At 42.2% G+C, this 19,041-nt stretch overlaps 1 protein-coding gene across 3 annotated transcripts in view; it reads left to right on the top strand.

Annotated features, from left to right (window-relative positions):
• The window catches only part of SPA17 (sperm autoantigenic protein 17), a 115,515-nt gene that overhangs the window by 28,761 nt on the left and 67,713 nt on the right, over positions 1-19,041 (top strand). For all 3 annotated transcript variants that reach the window (XR_016313252.1, XR_016313253.1, XM_089680907.1), the window contains exons 5-6: positions 4,160-4,272; positions 14,595-15,507. Coding sequence is in view for 1 of the 3 variants with exons in the window: in XM_089680907.1 (XP_089537033.1) it covers positions 4,160-4,272; positions 14,595-15,507 (1,026 nt within the window). In the remaining 2 variants the exon portion in view is untranslated. The remainder of the gene's footprint in view (positions 1-4,159; positions 4,273-14,594; positions 15,508-19,041) is intronic.

Here is a 19,041-nt window from a genome sequence, read left to right as displayed (position 1 = left end):
TTAAGGGCAGGAGACTACGATGGCCACTCCAGAACCTTCATCTTTTTCTGCTGTAAGCACTGGAGAGTCAGCTTGGCCCTTGTGGTCATTGTCATGCTGGAAAGTCCAAGAGCGTCCCATGCAAATTGTCTGCCAGTATTTTCTGATGATGATGCTGCATGCATCTTGCCATAAATTTCCACAAGATTCCCAGTGCCTCTAGAGTTCACCCCCCCCCCCCAACTTCAGTGAGCCACCACCATGCTTCACAGTGGGGATGGTATTCTTGTCTCTTTTGACCCCTCTCCAATCATAGGTCTTATGGTTTTGACTATAAAGGTCTATTTTGGTTTTGTCACTCCAGATTAGCGTGTGCCAGAAGCTGTGAGGCATGTCAAGGTGTTGTTGGGCTTATTGCATCCGGGCTTTTTTGTTGCATTGGTAAAGTAAAGGCTTCTTTCTGGCAACTCAACCATGCAGCTCATTTTTGTTCAAGTATCAACATAGTGCGCTCCATGAAACAAATACACCGTCTTTTTGCAGAGCAGCCTGTATTTTTCCCGAGGTTACATGTGGGTTTTTCTTTGTATCTTGAACAATTCTGGTAGTTATGGCTGCAATCCTTCTTGGTCTACCTGACCTTGGCTTGGTATCTAGAGATCCCAGAACTCTCCACTTCTTAATAAATGATTGCACAGTACTGACTGGCATATCCACTTGAAGACCAGGATTTTTCTGGCACTTTTTGTTTCATATGTAACAATAATTTGTTTTGTTGCTAGAAAATACGTTAGAACCCCCAAATATTATATATATTTTAAGCAGAGGCCCTAGAGCAGGGGTGTCAAACTGGCAGTTGCAAAACTACAAGTCCCATCATGTCTCTGCTTTTGGGAGTCATGCTTGTAACTGTCAATCTTGCAATGCCTCATGGGACTTGTAGTTTGGCAACAGGTGGCGGGCCACCAGTTTGACACCCCCTGCTCCAGAGGTTGCTGAGGGTTGATTGAGCAATGAGCAGTCCCTGTCTCTCAGGTTAGTAACCACAAATTAAAATTATTATAACATTTTTGACCACCAATGAAAATCTGGTGAGTGAAATACTGACCACCAATGTAAGAGGGCCCTTGTTTGACACCCATGCCCTAAAGAATAAATTGGTGGGTTTTGCAATTTTGTATGTCACACAGTATCTGCGCAGCATTTTTTACACACCGTTTTTTGAAAAAAATACACTATATAACCCAACTTTTTTATAAAATATAGAAGATGATGTTAGACCAAGGAAATAGATACCAAACATATCACACTTTAAAATTATGCATGCCCATGCATCCTTTGTGACAGCAATAGGTACATGACAGGTATTCTTTATGGAGGGATCAGGGGCGGACTGACAACTCATGGGGCCCCCGGGCAATAGGGGATCATGGGGCCCCTGTGTCCTTGCCCAAACTCAAAAAAGCCTATGAAAAAGGTACCAGAGGCATCTCATGGGGCCCCCTACTGACCACGGGCCCTTGGGCAGTGCCCTAGTTTCTAAATGGTCAGTCCGCCCCTGGGAGGGATCTTGGGTCTAATGGACCCCATATCCCTCCTATGCACTTAAAAGCATTTAAAACACCAATATCGGTGTTTTTGAATGCTTTCATTTTATAAAAATGGTGCTGTATAGTATGACGGAAGTGGTGTCAGGTCGCTTACGTTTACTATAATGGAGAGCCGTTCAAAGCCAATCTCAGCTTTGTTTGGCTGTCCATCCAGCCGGCAGATGAGCTGGCTGGTCACTTGGGTCTCCCAGTGGGATGGGGGATTCTGAGAGAGCGGCGGAAGGCAGCTAGTTAGCCCCTCCGATTGCTTTTACAAGAGAGCTAACCGCCGGCTGTAAAAAATGGTACCGGGGTGATGGATGCCTTCAGCTGCAGGCGTCATCCCGGTATAACCACTTGAAGCAAAGTGACGTATCAGGTACGTGATTGTGTGGTAAGTGGATATTTAAGTCTTTTGGATATCTTTTTTATATCCTTTTCCATCTTTATAAAGTTCCATTACCTTGTTACACATGTTGTTTGACAGCTCTTTTCTGATCCCCATGGCTCAGTATCTAGCCTGCTCCATCCATGTGGGAGCTAACAAACTCATTGACTATTTACACACATACACCAATTGCAATTTATAAAGCAACAAATGCTGGAAATTAGCCTTTAATTGCCATTTTTAGCTGTGTGTGTGTCACCTTGTGTGTCTGTGCCAAGGCCAAACATTCCGGGGTATGGAAACTTTTGATCCGGGCTATTTGGGTGATTTCTGTTATCATTATGATTTAAAAAGGAGCCAAACAACTATGTGATAATAAATTGCTTCATAGGATCATTATTTTTAAATAAAAGACAGTTTTTGGCACGATCAGTCATATTTTTAATATCAATGTCAATTTAATGATTTCTGGCAGGGTATACAAACTGTTGAGCACAACTGCAGTATTTTAGTATACATGCTATATAATGTATAGAGGACCTTACATGGGAAGAAAAGATGGACAGTATTGGTGACCATTGGGAAAGATTGGCAGTAAATGGAGAAGGACCCCCTGAAGGTAGTCATCAGTATGGGAAGGGCCCCCTTACATTGGTGGTCAGTAATTCACTCACCAGATTTTCATTGGTTGTCAAAAATTTTATAATAATTTTAATTTGTGGTTATTAACCTGAGAGACAGGGACTGCTCATTGCTCAGTCAACCCTCAGCAACCTCTGGACTAGGGGTGTCAAACTGGTGGCCAGCCACCTGTTGCCAAACTACAAGTCCCAAGAGGCACTGCAAGGCTGACAGTTACAAGCATGACTCCCAAAGGCAGAGGCATGATGGGACTTGTAGTTTGGCAACAGCTGGAGGGCCGCCAGTTTGACACCCCTGTTCTGGAGGAACACTGATTGAGAAAGACTGGCATAGACTGTCTGTGGCCATACACATCACAGCAATTCAAAGACCATTTGTTTATACAATCATTCTTGTAGCCACTAAATATAAGTCAGTGAGCGCATTCAAAAGAGCAACCAATGCACTAAACGGAACAACAAGACCTTTCTACTAAAATCATAAAACAGGGAGTGCAGCGCTAAATCAAGTATAAAACCTTTATCATAACAGAATATGTGACTGATATAAGTCCACTTATATTATCTTAGTAAGAGTTATGTAGTCCACCAAAAAATAACAATCTCTGTGAGTATGATCCAATCTTCTGTTGTAGAGGTATGAATAGAGTGCCTACTCACCAGAAGCACAATATCATTGCGCATTTCTAGATCACATGCATCCTGGGGTCCTGGGTGGAAACAGCCTGGTGCCAAGATCCTCTTGTGATCCCTCAGTAGTATACGGATGCAGGTCAGATCACAAGGTGCTTAATCCTCAGGTCTGTAGCAGTGCCTGAAATACTGGTGCTGAGGTATGAAGGCTCAGTGCCAGGTATGGGGAATAAAGGTGCTCATAGTGTAGTAATATTAATAATAAATTTATTGTATCAGATAAGAACATTGACGTACAAAAGCAGCTAAAAAGGTTACAAGAGACTGCTGTGAGCAATCATAAGAAGCACCCAAACAAGCACTGACCAGTACAAATCAAGTGTGGGCCGCCGGACCTCCTGATCCGGCGGCGTGACGTCAAGGCGTGCAAGGGCTCCTCCTAGACGCGTTTCGTGTAAACACATGTCTGCAGTAGGAGTGATGCCTTGAAAATGCCAGAAAATATCCTGCAGAAATGCCAGCCTGTGAGATTGATTTACTAAAGGCAAATAGACTATGAATTGCACATCACAAATCGAAGTGTGTACGGCCACCATTAGATAAACTAGCCAATTGTTGAAATTTTCTAAGTAACGCCCACATGTTGTTCTGGGCCTTCATGGTTAAAAGAGCTGAAGGAGACAGGCTATAGACAGCCTGGGGAGGAAAGAACTAGATGATGTTAGAAGTCCTCCAATCAAGAAATGAGGCGGGCTCTGTCTGACTCTCTTAGCTTCTAATGCACACTCTGAGCTTCTTAGAATTAAATGACTTTAGTACAGAAGAGGAGCCTTTTAAAGCTTGAAATAAACCTGTACTGAGAGAAACGTAAGATTTTGGCAGCTACAGATGTATAAATGTTCATTGTCTGTCATGGGATTGCTGTTTAGGAGGACGGGGAGCCAGTCCGGGACCAGGCTGCCACTGTGATCCAAGCTGCCATCCGTGGTCACCTAGTCAGACAGGAAGTGAAGAAACTCCGAGACGAAGAGACAGGAGACAAGTGAGTGTATTATCCTGACATGGGAATGACAATCAACTGTGAAGAGTGGAATGAGAACAATCGTCCTGCGATTCTTACTGCCAGCAGTACTCCAATAAACGGCTTTTTTTTTCCTTTCGGCTTTCCCTTTTCCTGTGTGAAAGTAAATCAATGCAGGCAATTGTCTGGATGTGTCACTGGTGTGAGTGGAAGGTGAGATGACAGCCGTGTTGTCAGCATTCTCCCCTTGAAGCATTGGGACCCTGGGTTCTGTTGTCTCCAGCTACAGGGAGTTTGTTTTACCTTTGTCTGCCCGGGTTTCTTGCTTCAAACCTAAAACAATCATGCAAAGCAACAGGCATTCGATCCTTGGCAGGTGGGGGCCCAGGAGTTGCAAAGAATCATAGTCTAAGTCATGGCAGTCAAATAAAAGTCAGCGATAAACCGCTATATAAAGCAAGAGCAAAAGCTTGTTAATCAGGAACAGGACTGAAGCTTCACCCTCGCTTTAAAGTCCACTAATGAGGTTGGGTGATCACAGTAGTGACCTGAGTTGCAGTAATATGTAACGTCCAGCAGATGGCAGAGGTCTAAGCCTGATTATTATAGGTGGGGTAATTAGCCTTGTAAAGTAATATTTACCTGTATTATTTCTTTATGAAGTATCCGTGATTCCCAGAGAATATGGTGACGTGCTTCTAATTATCTGAAGGAGCACTTAGAGTGGGGACAATTCTAATCCACCCATTGATCATGGCTATGTGACAGGTAGAAAACATCTCTGCCATGCCGCCAGTTGCTCTACCATCAAATCAGAGGAGCAATAGGCAGAAGCTGAGGGAGGTCTAAGGCTCCTCCCTGACTCTGGTGTGTCATATGTAGAGCCGAGGGGATACCTGGGGCGGGGGGGAAACTTCCCTCATTCCGATGGGCTCCTCTGCATCTGAGATCTTATGAGTGAGAATTACAATTGTGTGAGATTTTTGCTTGGGGAAGGGGGGTGAGATATTTGTTCTGGAAGAGGGTAAATTTGCTTGTTTGGGGAGATGTGCGTTGGTTACTTCTGGCCTCTGCACTGTGTGTTATGTACCACTGATCTCTGAGCTGCTACTTATCCTTGTACCATGTGTTACCTACTACTGACCTCTGAACTCTGTTTTACTTACTACTGACCCTTACACTTTGTGTTACTTGCTACTAACCTCTGCATTGCATACTGCTGACCCCTGCACTGTGTGTCACTACTGACCTCTTAACTTTGTTTTACTTACTACTGATCCTCACACCTTGTGTTACTTGCTACTAACCTCTGCATTGCATACTATTGACCCCTGCACTGTGTGTCACTACTGACCTCTGAACTTTGTTTTACTTACTACTGATCCTCACACCTTGTGTTACTTGCTACTAACCTCTGCATTGCATACTATTGACCCCTGCACTGTGTGTCACTACTGACCTCTGAACTTTGTTTTACTTACTACTGATCCTCACACCTTGTGTTACTTGCTACTAACCTCTGCATTGCATACTATTGACCCCTGCACTGTGTGTTACTTACTACTGACCTCTGTTTTACTTACTACTGATCCTTACACCTTGTGTTACTTGCGGCTAACCTCTGCATTGCATACTATTGACCCCTGCACTGTGTGTTACTTACTACTGACCTCTGTTTTACTTACTACTGATCCTTACACCTTGTGTTACTTGCGGCTAACCTCTGCATTGCATACTATTGACCCCTGCACTGTGTGTTACTTACTACTGACCTCTGTTTTACTTACTACTGATCCCTACACTTTGTGTTACTTGCTGCTAACCTCTGCATTGCATACTGCTGACCCGTGCACTGTGTGTTACATACTACTGACCTTTGGATTTTGTGTTAGCCCTGTTTCACACAGGCTTCAGCTTGTATAAGAGCAGTGTGAACAGCATTTGACAAAGCATTTACAGAGCTTCCAGCTAGCGTTGCTGAAGCTCTTAAGGTACCATTCAACTCTAGTTTGTAAATGTTGAACACAGATCCTAATGGGAGTGCTGATTGCTACTTTAATAAGGCTGCTTGCAGGCTTTCACCAAGCTTCAGGAAGTGCTGAAGCCTGCTAGTAGCTTGTTAAAAGTGGCAATCAGCACTGTTATTAGGATCTGTGTTCAACATTTACAAACTAGAGCTGAATGGTATTTTAAAAGCTTCAGCAAAGCTAGCCGAAAGCGCTACAAATGCTTTGTCAAAGTTTGCTGTTCACACTGCTCCTATACAAGCTGAAGACTGCGTGAAACAGGCCTTACTTACAACTACCCCCTGCACTGTGTGTTACATACTCCTGATCCCTGAACTATGTATTACTTACTTTTGACCCCTGCACTTTGCATTACTACTGACATTTAAAATCTGTGTTATTTATTGCTCAATACTGACCTCTAAACCCTGAAATACTAACTACTGACCCACGTGCAGAGAGTTGTCATGCCTGGGCATGTGGTCATATGACCGTCCTCTGTGAGATCTCGGAGCAGTCTCTGCACTGCAGCCATGGTAAGCATTTCAGGTTTGTGCTAGAATTTACGGATTCCAGGAACGATTCTATAGTGAACAGCAACTTCAAAAATGCTAAGAGCTGATTCACACATCTGCGGTGCAGTTTGAAGCTCAGGTTTCACAGCTGATTGACACAGTACTTGCTCAGCGGTTCATGTCAGGTTTACATCAGGTTCAGGACAGGATCACACATGTGCGGTTTAGAAACGGTTCCCAAAGAAGTCAATGGCTTGTAATCCGCACCTGAACCTGATGGCACTGCTCAGAAATCATACATGATTCTTTTGCAAACCGCACTGAATCTGCACTGCCAGTGCACCGGACATATGTGATCACTACCATAGGAAGCAATGTCATGCGGATTGGAAGCGGTTCAAACAGCATCCAATCCTCATGTATGTGAACCGGCATGAAATCTTATATTATGAAGAGTAAATGCTGAACAAATGCTGAACAAAAATCAGAGTCACCTGATCAGATCAAATCCTGTGCAATTACAAAAAATATAAACAAACAGTCAACTGGAAGATTTCTTTAAGGGCACACTACCCAGAAGATCTATTTTAGTTGTAGGTGGCATCTGGTGAACTGAGTCACCCCCATCTTCTTATATGTCCTAAACAGTCAATCAGGGAGATCTCCCTGTCAAAATTCTGTTCACACCTCTGAGTCTTTGTCTTCCCTGTTCACCTTTATGTGTTACCCCTTCCTCCACATGGGGTGTTCCCTCCCATATATGTATTTCAGCTCCTTTTATTACATTCTTAATAATATAAAATATTCAGAAGGGGTGGTGGGATTCCCTCATAATGGGCACAACAGGTGTGCTGACTCAGGTACTCCTTGCAGGGTTTGTGGCAACCCCTGGTGGTGGGCACAGCATGTGTTTGGACCTGGGATGGTGGGAACCCCTCATAATGGGCACAAAAGGTGTGCTGATTCAGGAACTCCATGCAGGGTTGGTGGCAACCCATGATGGTGGGCACAGCATATGTTTGGACCTGGGATGGTGGAAACCCCTCATAATGGGCACAACAGGTGTGCTGACTCAGGAACTCCATGCAGGGTTGGTGGCAACCCCTGATGGTGGGCACAGCATGTGTTTGGACTTGGGATGGTGGAAACCCCTCATAATGGGCACAACAGGTGTGCTGACTCAGGTACTCCATGCAGGATTGGTGGCAACCCCTGATGGTGGGCACAGCATGTGTTTGGAGCTGGGATGGTAGGAACCCCTCATAAAGCATCCAGCAAGTGTGCAGACTTGGGAATGTAGCACAGAAATGGTGATAACCCCTAGAAGGGCATAGTTGGCATGCAGACCCAAGAACTCAGCACAGAGATGGTGGGTGGAAGCCTCCCAGAATGGACACAGTGAGTGTGAAATCCTAGGAACTCAATGCAGGGGTGGTGAGAACCTCTCATAGTGCGTACAGCAGGTGTGCAGACCCTGGAACCTAGCACAGTGGTGGGAACCCCTTATGAAGGGCACAGTGGTTGTTCAGACCCAGGAACTCAGTACGGAGAAGGTAGGTGCCCCTCAGGATGGGCACAATAGGTGTGCAAATAAAGAAACTCAATACAGGGGTTGGTGGGAACCTCTTATAGTGCACACAACAGGTGTTTGGAGCTGGGAATTTAGTTCAGGGATGGTGAAACCCCCTCATAATAAGTCCATCATGTGTACAGACCGGGGAGCCAGGTACCAGTATGGTGGGATTCCCTCATGATGGGCACAGCAAATATTCAAACCCGGGAACTCAACACGAAGATCTCACCAACAGAGTCCCTAAGACATAGAGGACACAATCAGGGGTTTTATCTCTACTCCAGAATCCATCAATAACTAGCATATCAATCTTAAATGGACTGACCCTTTAACAAAACAAGATCCAAGCCAGTATTCAAAAATGTTAATATCCACAAAGTGGTGATTTACAAAATCTAAACAACTAAACTGTCAAATAAGTTATTTTGTTATAAATGAGTCACACTACAAAATGGTGAAACTGTGGAACAAATTTGTTAAACTATTTCATCCGTTAGTAATTTTGCCTCAATATATAAAATAATAAATGGTCAGATTTCGCCTCTCCATCCCTGGAGCCTATAGATCGAGGAGATTTGTTGGTTGGTTTGGGTTACTCCTATGTCCATGTGATTTGCCCAGTGCTAAAACTCATTTATCAAAGTGTCCCAGGAAAGAATAACCCAACAAAAAGCATGTGAAGTGTGTAAGCTTGAAGGTCAGAATCCGATGGGTTGATGGAAGTAAGGCAGAGATGCCCTTTGCCTGCCATTGTATAGAAAACAAGATTTACTGTGCATCAGTCCACTCTCCATCAATGATACACTGCTGAAATAAGATCACATTCATTCCGTATTTAATTAGTGTGATAATTGCCTGTATGGATTTCCATCAGTGTGTTCAGGGTGAATGAATCGTATGTACAGCTGGATCCAGATACCGAGCGCTCCGTGTTTTATTGTACCGCCAGCAGAGAGTCAGGAACATCATTACATACTATAACCCACCTTGCTGTTCACTGAGATCACAAGTGTGAAACAGGTCACAATGATGCAGCTGAGAATCTTCCTGAATCTTCCAACATTGATGTCTGACATCCCATGGAGTGCTCTATGCATACAGACCAGGGGAATACTGCTGTGCAACCAAGAATGGAGGGACTGCTGGGACAGAATATAAATACAAATCACAGACATTTAAATCTGACCTCCAGCCTTCCATTCAGTCTTCCAAAGTTGTACCGGCTCCTCTGCTACTTTACTGAAATAACCACCTCGTTTCCTGGCTGGAGGACATCCAGTAACATTTAGCTCTTTCCGCCCACCCCTTTAATTCATTGGATTTCAGGTCTTCCAACCATGAAGGCTTATCATTGCATGTGTACAGTATACAGCATACAAATAGAGCTGCCTAGGAACACTCACTCCTGCAGACAGATACCTAACCATCAAGGCATTTTGATATTTGCCTAGTTCTTCCCAAGAGCCAGCCCACTTGTATAAGTACTGAGGCAGGGTGCTGTGATGTTTTTAGGAAGCGATGTACAGCACTCTACTGCCACCCCACCCCACAAACCATGACTGCCTACAATACATAGAGAATCACAGAGACCCAGTGAAAGGTATTATCTAAAAATATCATTATCATGTTGATGAGGGGGGAAAGCAGAGAAAGCAAAATATAAGCTGATTATACTTCACATTTAAATACTAAAGCAGAATGAAATCCTACCATTTTCAGCCAAATAAGCTGACATCTTGGGATCTGTTTGATCTGCAACTACCATGCTGCTGCACATGTGATCATTTATGACAGTTTGGTTGAGAGCTCAAGAAAATGTACCAAGTTACATTCCGGCAAGTGCCAGGAATGTAACTGTTTTTTGAAACTGTTAAATTTATGAGTTTAGTTCCACTTTAAAGTTGTTGTAAACCCTTCTATATACCCAGTGAAGTGACTGGCTTCAGGTGATACACAGAGAGGAAACAAATCCACCTACGTAAGTTGTATCTGTTCACTTGCAGCCTTCTCTTTTCTACATCTGTTCAAAGTACAGAATTTATAAAGCTTGCCTGAGCTTCCAGAAAGGAGGGGGTGGAGAGCTGAAGTTACACTGAGAGCTGATTGGAGGGAAGGGACACACCCTCCTTCACACAGCTCACAGGAACAGAGCTGAGTCTGTCAATCTGCTGGAGGTCCCTCCCCATCACCATTTTATTCATGATGTCAGATGTGATTCATGCTGATAGCAGAAGAATGTAGCAGCAGACAGAAATTACACTTAGTGCTCTGGATTGAGACAAGTACCCACTATAGAGGGATATGCTTTGTTTATATATCATGTCTACTACAGGACAATGTTATGGTACAGTTCATATTGGCCCCAGCTAGGAATGATGGACCTTGTAATCTCAAACCATGCAGATAGCAGTGATCATAACATGATTTAATTTATTGTTAGCTGTAAACAACAAACACATAGTGGAAAAATAAAAACACTCAACTTTAAGAGAGCTAATTTCCAAGGCTGAGAGCTGCTCTCCAAAACTTAGACTGGGAGGGAATATTGGCATCGATGAACTCAAAACAGAAATAGGAGTTTTTTGAAAAGTCTGTATGTGAACATTTCAAAATATATTCCCATGGGCAACAAGTTTAAAAGGCTAAAAATTAAACCTATGTGGCTTACGGTCAAAGTTAAAACAAAGCTATAAATAATAAGAAAAGAGCTTTTATAACATATAAAAATGAAGGAACACTATCATCGTTTAAACATTACAAAGAATATAACCAAATATGTAAAAAGGAAATAAAGGCTGCAAAAATTGAAAACAAACGACAGATTGCAAAAGATAGCAGGACAAACCCCCAAACATTCTTCAGATATATTAATAGTATAAAGGTCCGGTCTGAGCATGTAGGCCCTTCTATGTAACTTTGTCTGAGGTTTACAACCTCTGTAAGGTTTTCCTTTAAAGGATAAGTTCATCTTATGGACCATGTTACATGTTCCACCTGTTTTTAGGGTGGAATATGTAACATGTTTTCGATCCTGTAGCCGCTCTCCTATCCCTGCGCTCCCTGTGACAGCAGTATGGGAAAAGTTCCCTATACAAGCTGTCACTTTATACAAACAACATGAACAGAGTTCTGTGAATGAATGAACTACAAGTCCTGACATCCTTTGCAGCTGTCGGCTTGTAGTTCTCAATGAACTACCACTGTGCTGTGGAGTGCTGTGGCAGTTCATTGAGTCTTCCTGTCAGACTGTATCTGCTTGCCCATACGGGATTTACAAGTACACAGATACTGTGACAGTTTGCAGGAGTTCTGCATGGCACCAGTAATCTGCCGATCGCTGGTGCAATGCTTTCTAGGCTCAAAAAAAAAAAAAAATAGCAAATGCACATTTTTTTACCTGCAAAAAAAATGTGCATTTATTATTTTTTTTTAAAAGTGAATTTATCCTTCAAAGTGTAACTGAAGCCAAAGCTTTTTTTTAGGATGAGGATGTGGAGGGATTAGAAACTCAGAAAATCTTTTAATTGCTGTCTATGCCTACGCTGGGGGGTTCACCCTTTCTATTTGTCCTAATGACTGTTGTCATATAGAGACAGAGAGAGATTTGAAAGTCTGAAATGTTACAGCTGTCTCCATAGCAGGAATTGAGGGAAAATCATCTAATGGGCACCCATGTTCTAGTGACAAATCTATAACAAGGGATTTACCCTCACTTTGCAGAGATTCCTTCTAACTTTTTGTTGAATCTTCGAGACAGAAAGTCAAGGGAAATCTTTTGCAATGGGACACAGACAGAGGCCTTGCCCATTGCTTTTAAAAAAAAAATATATATATATATATATATAAAGGTTTGGCTTTGGATGCACTGTATGGCAAAATACTCAGTTTGATGTATACTTTTCAGACGGCTGCTACACCTTTACTTGGCTTCACAACAATTATTATTTTCCACTGCTATACTCTCTGTAAACCACCATGGGCTGTACCATTGTCATCTCAAAAGAGGGTAGGTGTTAGAAACTACCCAGCCATGATAGTAACTGAAGGCAGCCCGGACAGCTTACCAGTCTGTACCAATTCCTCCCAGGCATTTTCTATTGTAACAAAACGTTGTGCTCCACAACAGGGTGCCTAGAGAAGGAGAATAAGAAGGAGGGAACAATAGAGGGAATGAATTATGGAGTCATGGAGGGATTGGAGGAGTGAGCAATGGAGGGAATGAAGAAGTGATCTGTGGAGGGAATGGAGGAGTAAGCTATGGAGGGAATGAAGGAGGAAGCGATGGAGGGAATAAAGGAGGACACGATGGAGGGAATGAAGGAGAGAGCGATGGAGGGAATGAAGGGGGAAGCAATGAAGGAGGGAGAAAAGGAGGGAGCAATGGAGGGAATGAAGGAAAAAGTGAAGGAGAGAATGAAGGAGGGAGCAAAGGAGGGATGAAGGAGGGAGCAATGGAGGGAATGAAGGAAAAACTGAAGGAGGGAATGAAGGAGGGAATGAAAGATAGTGTGATAGAAGGAATGAAGGAGGAAGTGAAGGAGGGAATGAAGGAGAGAGCGATGGAGCAAATTAAGGGGGGAGCGATGGAGGTAATGAATTAGAGAGCAATGGAAAGAATGTAGGAGGGAGTAATGGACAGAATGAAGGAGGGAGCGATAGAGGGAATGAAGGAGGGAGGGATGAAAGACGGAGCAATGAAGGGGGTGAAGGAGGGTGCAATGAAGGGGGTGAAGGTGGGAGCAATGTAGGGGGTGATAGATGGAATTATGGAGGGGTTGAAAGATGGAGCAATGGAGGGGGTGAAGGTGGGAGCAATGGAGGGCGTGAAAGATGGAATGATAGAGGGAGTGAAGGTGGGAGCGATGGAGAGGGTGAAAGATGGAGTGATGGAGGGAGCAATGGAGGGTTGAAAGATGGAGCGATAGAGGGGTGATGAAGGGAGCCATGTAGGGGGTTAAAAGATGGAGCAATGGAGGGAGTGAAGGGAGAAGCAATGGAGGTGGAGAAAGATGAAAGGATGGAGGGGGTGAAGAAGGGAGTAATGTAGGAGGTGAAGGAGGGAGCAATGGAGGACGTGAATGTGGGCAGGAGTGATTGAGGGGGGTGAAAGATGGAACAATGGAAGGCATAAGGGAAGAAGCAGTGGAAGGGAGTAAGTGAGGGAGCAATGGAGGGAATGAAAAATAGAGTGGCAGAGAGGGTTAAGATGGGAACAATGAAGAGGACGAAGGAGGGAACAATGGAGGGAATATAGGAGGGATCAATGGAGGAAATGAAGGTGGGAGCACTGTAGGGTTTAAAGGAGGGAGCAATTGAGGGACAAAGGAGGGAGCAATGAAGGGGGAGGGGGCAATGGAGGGGTAAAAATATAACACTGATTCCAAAAACTGAACAGTAAATAGTCTTAGAAAAGTCAAATACTTAGAGAACTAAAAACATAAAAAGGATTATTGTTTTATAGCCTGAACCCTGTAGTAAAAGAAAAGATAATGCACTCTACCTGGGTGTCTTTGGTTTCTATATTTTCCGAGTCATTAACTCTAAACCAATCTTTGGGTCCTTTTACGTATTCCTAACTCCAGTCAGATGTTTTTTTTTGTTTTTTTTTTATTTTGAATGGAGTTTGGAGAAAAGCTAACATTTATGTCAGGTTTTTATTGCTGTCTATGGCTCCATTAGGAATGTTTTCCCTCATTTTTGTGATACCTAAAAAATGAAACTACTTACATGAAATGGAGGTTGTGGTTGTCACCAGGGCAGGAAGGCATGGGCAGCAATGAACACATTGTCAGTAGTTCTAACACTACTAAATAGGTGTTTAGAATAGATTTCAAATTACTTTCTCTCCTGAAAGGAAGTAAGGGTGAATCTCCCCAATGGAATCACAGATGGCACTAAAAACCTGACTGAGGCTCTAAAAGCTAGAGAAAGAAGAATAGGAACACAAATGGAACTGTTGCTTCTAATGACCAATAAAAATGCTTGTTTTAATTTCTTAGAAAATAGAGGATTAAACCTGATTGGTCACTATGGGCAACAATAGTACCTTTGTTCACATTTGCGCTGTCTTTTTTATAAATAGTTCTCTTAGCATTGGTATGTTATTGTTCATGGATCTCAATAGTTCCCTTGTCTGTCCTGCGACACCACATTGTCAGTTTGTCTGAGACCACAAGTGACATACGATCATTACTATCAGTGTAAAATTGCACATGTTGGTTTCACTGTCTTCTCTCATTTTATCTCCAGGACAAATATCTCAGAACCTTTAGTTTCAGAGGTGACCTCAGCTACTCAGGATGAAGAGCAGGAGACAGACAGAATTGAATTAGATTCTGCAAAACACCAGGAACTTCAGCTTGTTGGATCCATAGAAGTGTTACAAGACATCTCTGATTCTGGGATATCTCATGGAGACCCATCTAATGCAGAAACAAATGCAACTGATGTTTCAGGGGACACCACTGCAGAGGAAGCCCTCACCTCAGACACAGCATGGCAAGAACATCAGAACAGTGTGCAAGAAGATGGACTTCAGGTAGACAGAGCCGAAGTGAAGGATGAGGACAATGAGATGAACAATGAGGTTATGACAGCTGATGATGGGGTACAGGCTGCTGATAAAGGAGATGAGATTACCCCACAAGACCCTGAATCTGAGGCTACAGAACGTCCTTCATCTGGGAAACAGACAGTTACTGGCATGGAGATAGAGCAACACAACAACCAGGAACCAGACAAAGAACTTGAGCCATTGACTATGATCACTGACCAAAACCTGGTAGAGGACAAAAATGGTCAAGTTCACGAAAGCACTAAACAATCTGAAGAGAAGGACAGAAATGCCCAGGCAGCTGAGACAGCTGAAAAACCCGTTATAGAGGACAATAATGACCAGACAGTTACGGCTGCTGGACAGAATGATGAGCAGGGTGATGTAGTGGACACTGCTGAACATGTGGCCCAGACCACTGGACACTCTAATGCAGAGGATACCAGTGACCAGATGGCTGAGAAAAATAATCAGCCTGCTATAGATGTCTCTGGTGACCAGACGACTGAGCTCACTGTTATGGAGGAAACTGGTGAGCAAAAAACTGAGAATAATGAAGACCAACCAGTTTCTGGTCCCATCACAGATGAAGAAAGCCCAGGAGAGGAGGTAATGTCTAAAATGTAACAAATCATAACTGTATATAGACCTAACCCTAACTGTTCACTTTTTTTGCACTTACCCTTTAAAGTCTAAGGCAGGCCATAGACGGTTCAAATTTCTTTCCCTGAGACAGCATTGACAGGAGAAACCCTCCTGCCGAGCCATTGTGTTCTCCCAGCGGGGGCGGGCAGGGGAAGCCATCCCCGCTGGGAGAAGATAGTGATTATTTCTAGTGGCTATAGCAGCTACTACTGATAATCACAAGTGAATCCAGCAGGCTGGTTGCACCCAAGTTGATCGATCAATCAATTTGGCACATTTAGCCTGCCCACACATGGTTTGAATCTCAGCCAGTTCCTGATAACAGGCAGAGATTCAAACTGTCTATGCCTGGCCCAACTCCAGCCAAAACGTCTTATTTAGTTTTGGATTGATTGAGGAATGGTTCAAGCCTCTTTTTGGTTTTAATTGCCATCTGCCATCTTCAATGTGAAGCTAAGGTTAAGAACATGTGGGCATAACCTCAAACTAGCAGGAGGAAAGTTGAAGAGTAACATTGGAAAGTGTTATTTTAAAGCAGGGGTGCTCAACCTGTGGCCCGCGGACCACATGTGGTCGTGGATTGCCCGCGGACCACATGGAGCCGTCAGATGTGGCCAACGACCTCATACCAGAGAAGCACATGCTCATGTTCTGGGATGGTGGGAAGTTTGAATTTTGAAAAGAACAGAATAAAGCAGAATACAATAGAAAAGAATAGAGTAACAGAATAGAAAATAAAAGAATAGACTAGAAAATAATAGAATTGAATAGTAATAATAGAATAGATTGGATTAGAATATAATAAAATATAAACAACATAGCCATCTTTTGAATTTTGAATAGAATAGCACCAGTGATTCTTCACAATGAATTCAGATCAATTTGATATTTTCAATTCAAATTCTGTTTGGAATGCTTTGAATCCATTGCAAAAATGTGAATCCGGTTGAAAATGAATAAACACAATGAAACTAAACTAAACAAAACTAATTTTGTTACAAATGCAACAAAACTAAATTAGTAACTTAACAAATTGATCTGATAATCGTTCTGCACATGTCTAGACCTAACGTTTACAGGTCTTATCCCTCCCCCAGCCAGTGACTTGACAGTGAAAGGAGAAGCAGCAGACAGATTAGCTCATCTCTCTGTCTCTCTGCTCTCTCCTGCTATCAGCATGTTCCTTGCTATCCCATGAGCACTGCAGCACAGCTCATTGGCTGTTTGTGCTCCTTCTTCCTCCCCTAGTGTGAGCTCTGCTGTACGGTTCCTGTGAAAGGCTGACACCAAGTCACATTCAGGTACTTACACTGCTTACATTTAAACATATACACTTAATGATTAATTTCATTTCAGCCTGCTTTTCAGTTTCAAAGAATCCCTTTACCCCAAGACCAGTAACATTTTAGGAGAGGGAGGCAGGGTTTGATGCTTGCTGCACCGACTATGAAACCAGCATTAGACCAGTTAAGTCCTGCATCTGCTCGTACTTAAAAGAATACATTTAGCAATATATTAATGAACACATGGCTCTTATCATTTTTATTTTTTTATATCTACTTGGAGTTCAACTTTTTATTAATTGAAATAAAAAACAATGCAAAAACTTCTGCCCCTTTACCCCAAGAGCTGTAACATTTTAGGAGAGGGAGGCAGGGTTTTATGCTTGGTGCACCGACTATGAAACCAGCATTAGAGCAGGTGTTAGGATCTGTATCTGCTTGTACTTAAAAGAATACCTTTAGCAATATATTATTGAACACATGGCTCTTTTACTTTGTACATTTTATATCTACTTGGAGTTCAACTTGAAATAAAATAAAAAAGGAAATAAAAAAAAATGCAAAAAACTTGTATCAAATCTAAAAATGACATCCAATATCCGGTCGGAGCTGACCCAAAAAACAAACAGAGCAAAAAATGAACCGGCCTCCCGAGCGCCGACCTCCTGTAAGTGCGTCTCCAGTGACGGTGGGTTCGTTAGAGATACCAAGAGAGTGTTCGACGGTGATGGCTCTGTGGCTGCCTCGGCTCCGCTCTGCACTTTCATACTTCTTCTGTTTTCCGCTTCTCGACGCTTATGTAACAGGCAATATGTCGGTGGCGTTTTGGAGACACAGCGGTGTTACTTTTCCTGGTTATTAATTTAATTGGCAGCTGAGGGAATTGAAGCCGTGAGAGACAGCTAAATTTGGAAGAAGTGTTACATGATTGTAGCTCTGTGTTTGGAACATATTGAGGGAGGGCATGACAAGCTGTCAGTTAGTGAGGTTACAGCGACAGGAGCGGGATAGAGGATTACGATTTCTGTGCAACTTTCACGTATCTCTGAGGATTCAGCCCCGGGGGTCTTTTGTTATGGTTCATCCAATCTACTGTTGCATAGAACGGTTCTATTTATTATAGATTAAAAATAACTGACCTTGTTTTTCAAAGTGTTCGCAAGATTCGTTTGTTGCCCATAGCAACCGGATTCATTATTCCAGTGCAGCTCGGCGAACTGCGAATGACATTAATGAGGCTCATCGCGCTTGTCTTTTCGGTTTAGCATTGCTCACCTCATTCCGCCTAATTTAGAATAAAACCTACCAGTCTGATTTTGAATTTGGCAGTTTTTTTTATGTTAAATAACAACTCTGTTTAAAATACAAAATGACTAAATCGTGTCAAGCATTTCCTATACAGCTCATTAAATAACGCAAGTGTCAAATAATAATGAATAGATCTTTTTATTTTTTAATCAAGTTTAGAAACTGGGAGGGGCTGATAAAATGCTAATGACCTGATCCTCCTATATTAGGCAGATTTTTTGTCTGTGCCCACCCTGCAATAAGATCATGATGTGTCTGTTCCCCACCCCCAACATTCACAGCCATGACCTGACAAAGTAGAATGGCCACAAGTGGGTCATAATTATTCTTGCACATTAGTAAGACTTTAGGAAGTATGGCAATGCTATATATACAGTATGTGCATATACAGAATATATATATATATATATATATATATATATATATATATATATATAATTTATTTTTAATTATGATTTATTTATTTTAATTTAAAAAGTTCAAAGTAATACAAATTTATTTTGAAAATACATTAATTTAGTGTGTATATATTTATATATACTGAGTGTGTGTATATATCTATATATATATATTTTTTTATATATATATATATATATATAGGGGATGATGGGGATGTTGCATTAAGAAGGATTTAAAGTGGTTCTAAAGTGATGGGTAAATTTTTTGGATGAAATATATATATATATTCACAGGGGATGATGGGTATGTTGCATAAAGAAGGATTTAAAGTGGTTCTAAAGTGATGGGTACATTTTTTGGATGAAATATATATATATATATATATATATACACAGGGGATGATGGGTATGTTGCATAAAGAAGGATTTAAAGTGGTTCTAAAGTGATGGGTAAGTTTTTTTGATAAAAAAAAAACAAACTGAATGGATTCCCCCATCCACACAAGTTG

This window comes from Staurois parvus, unplaced genomic scaffold (assembly GCF_062004578.1).
Source record: "Staurois parvus isolate SC_StPar_1 unplaced genomic scaffold, SC_StPar_1.0 ptg000253l, whole genome shotgun sequence".
Taxonomy (NCBI): domain Eukaryota; kingdom Metazoa; phylum Chordata; class Amphibia; order Anura; family Ranidae; genus Staurois; species Staurois parvus.
Note: the sequence above shows the minus strand (reverse complement) of the source record. Positions and strands in the feature narration are given on the sequence as shown.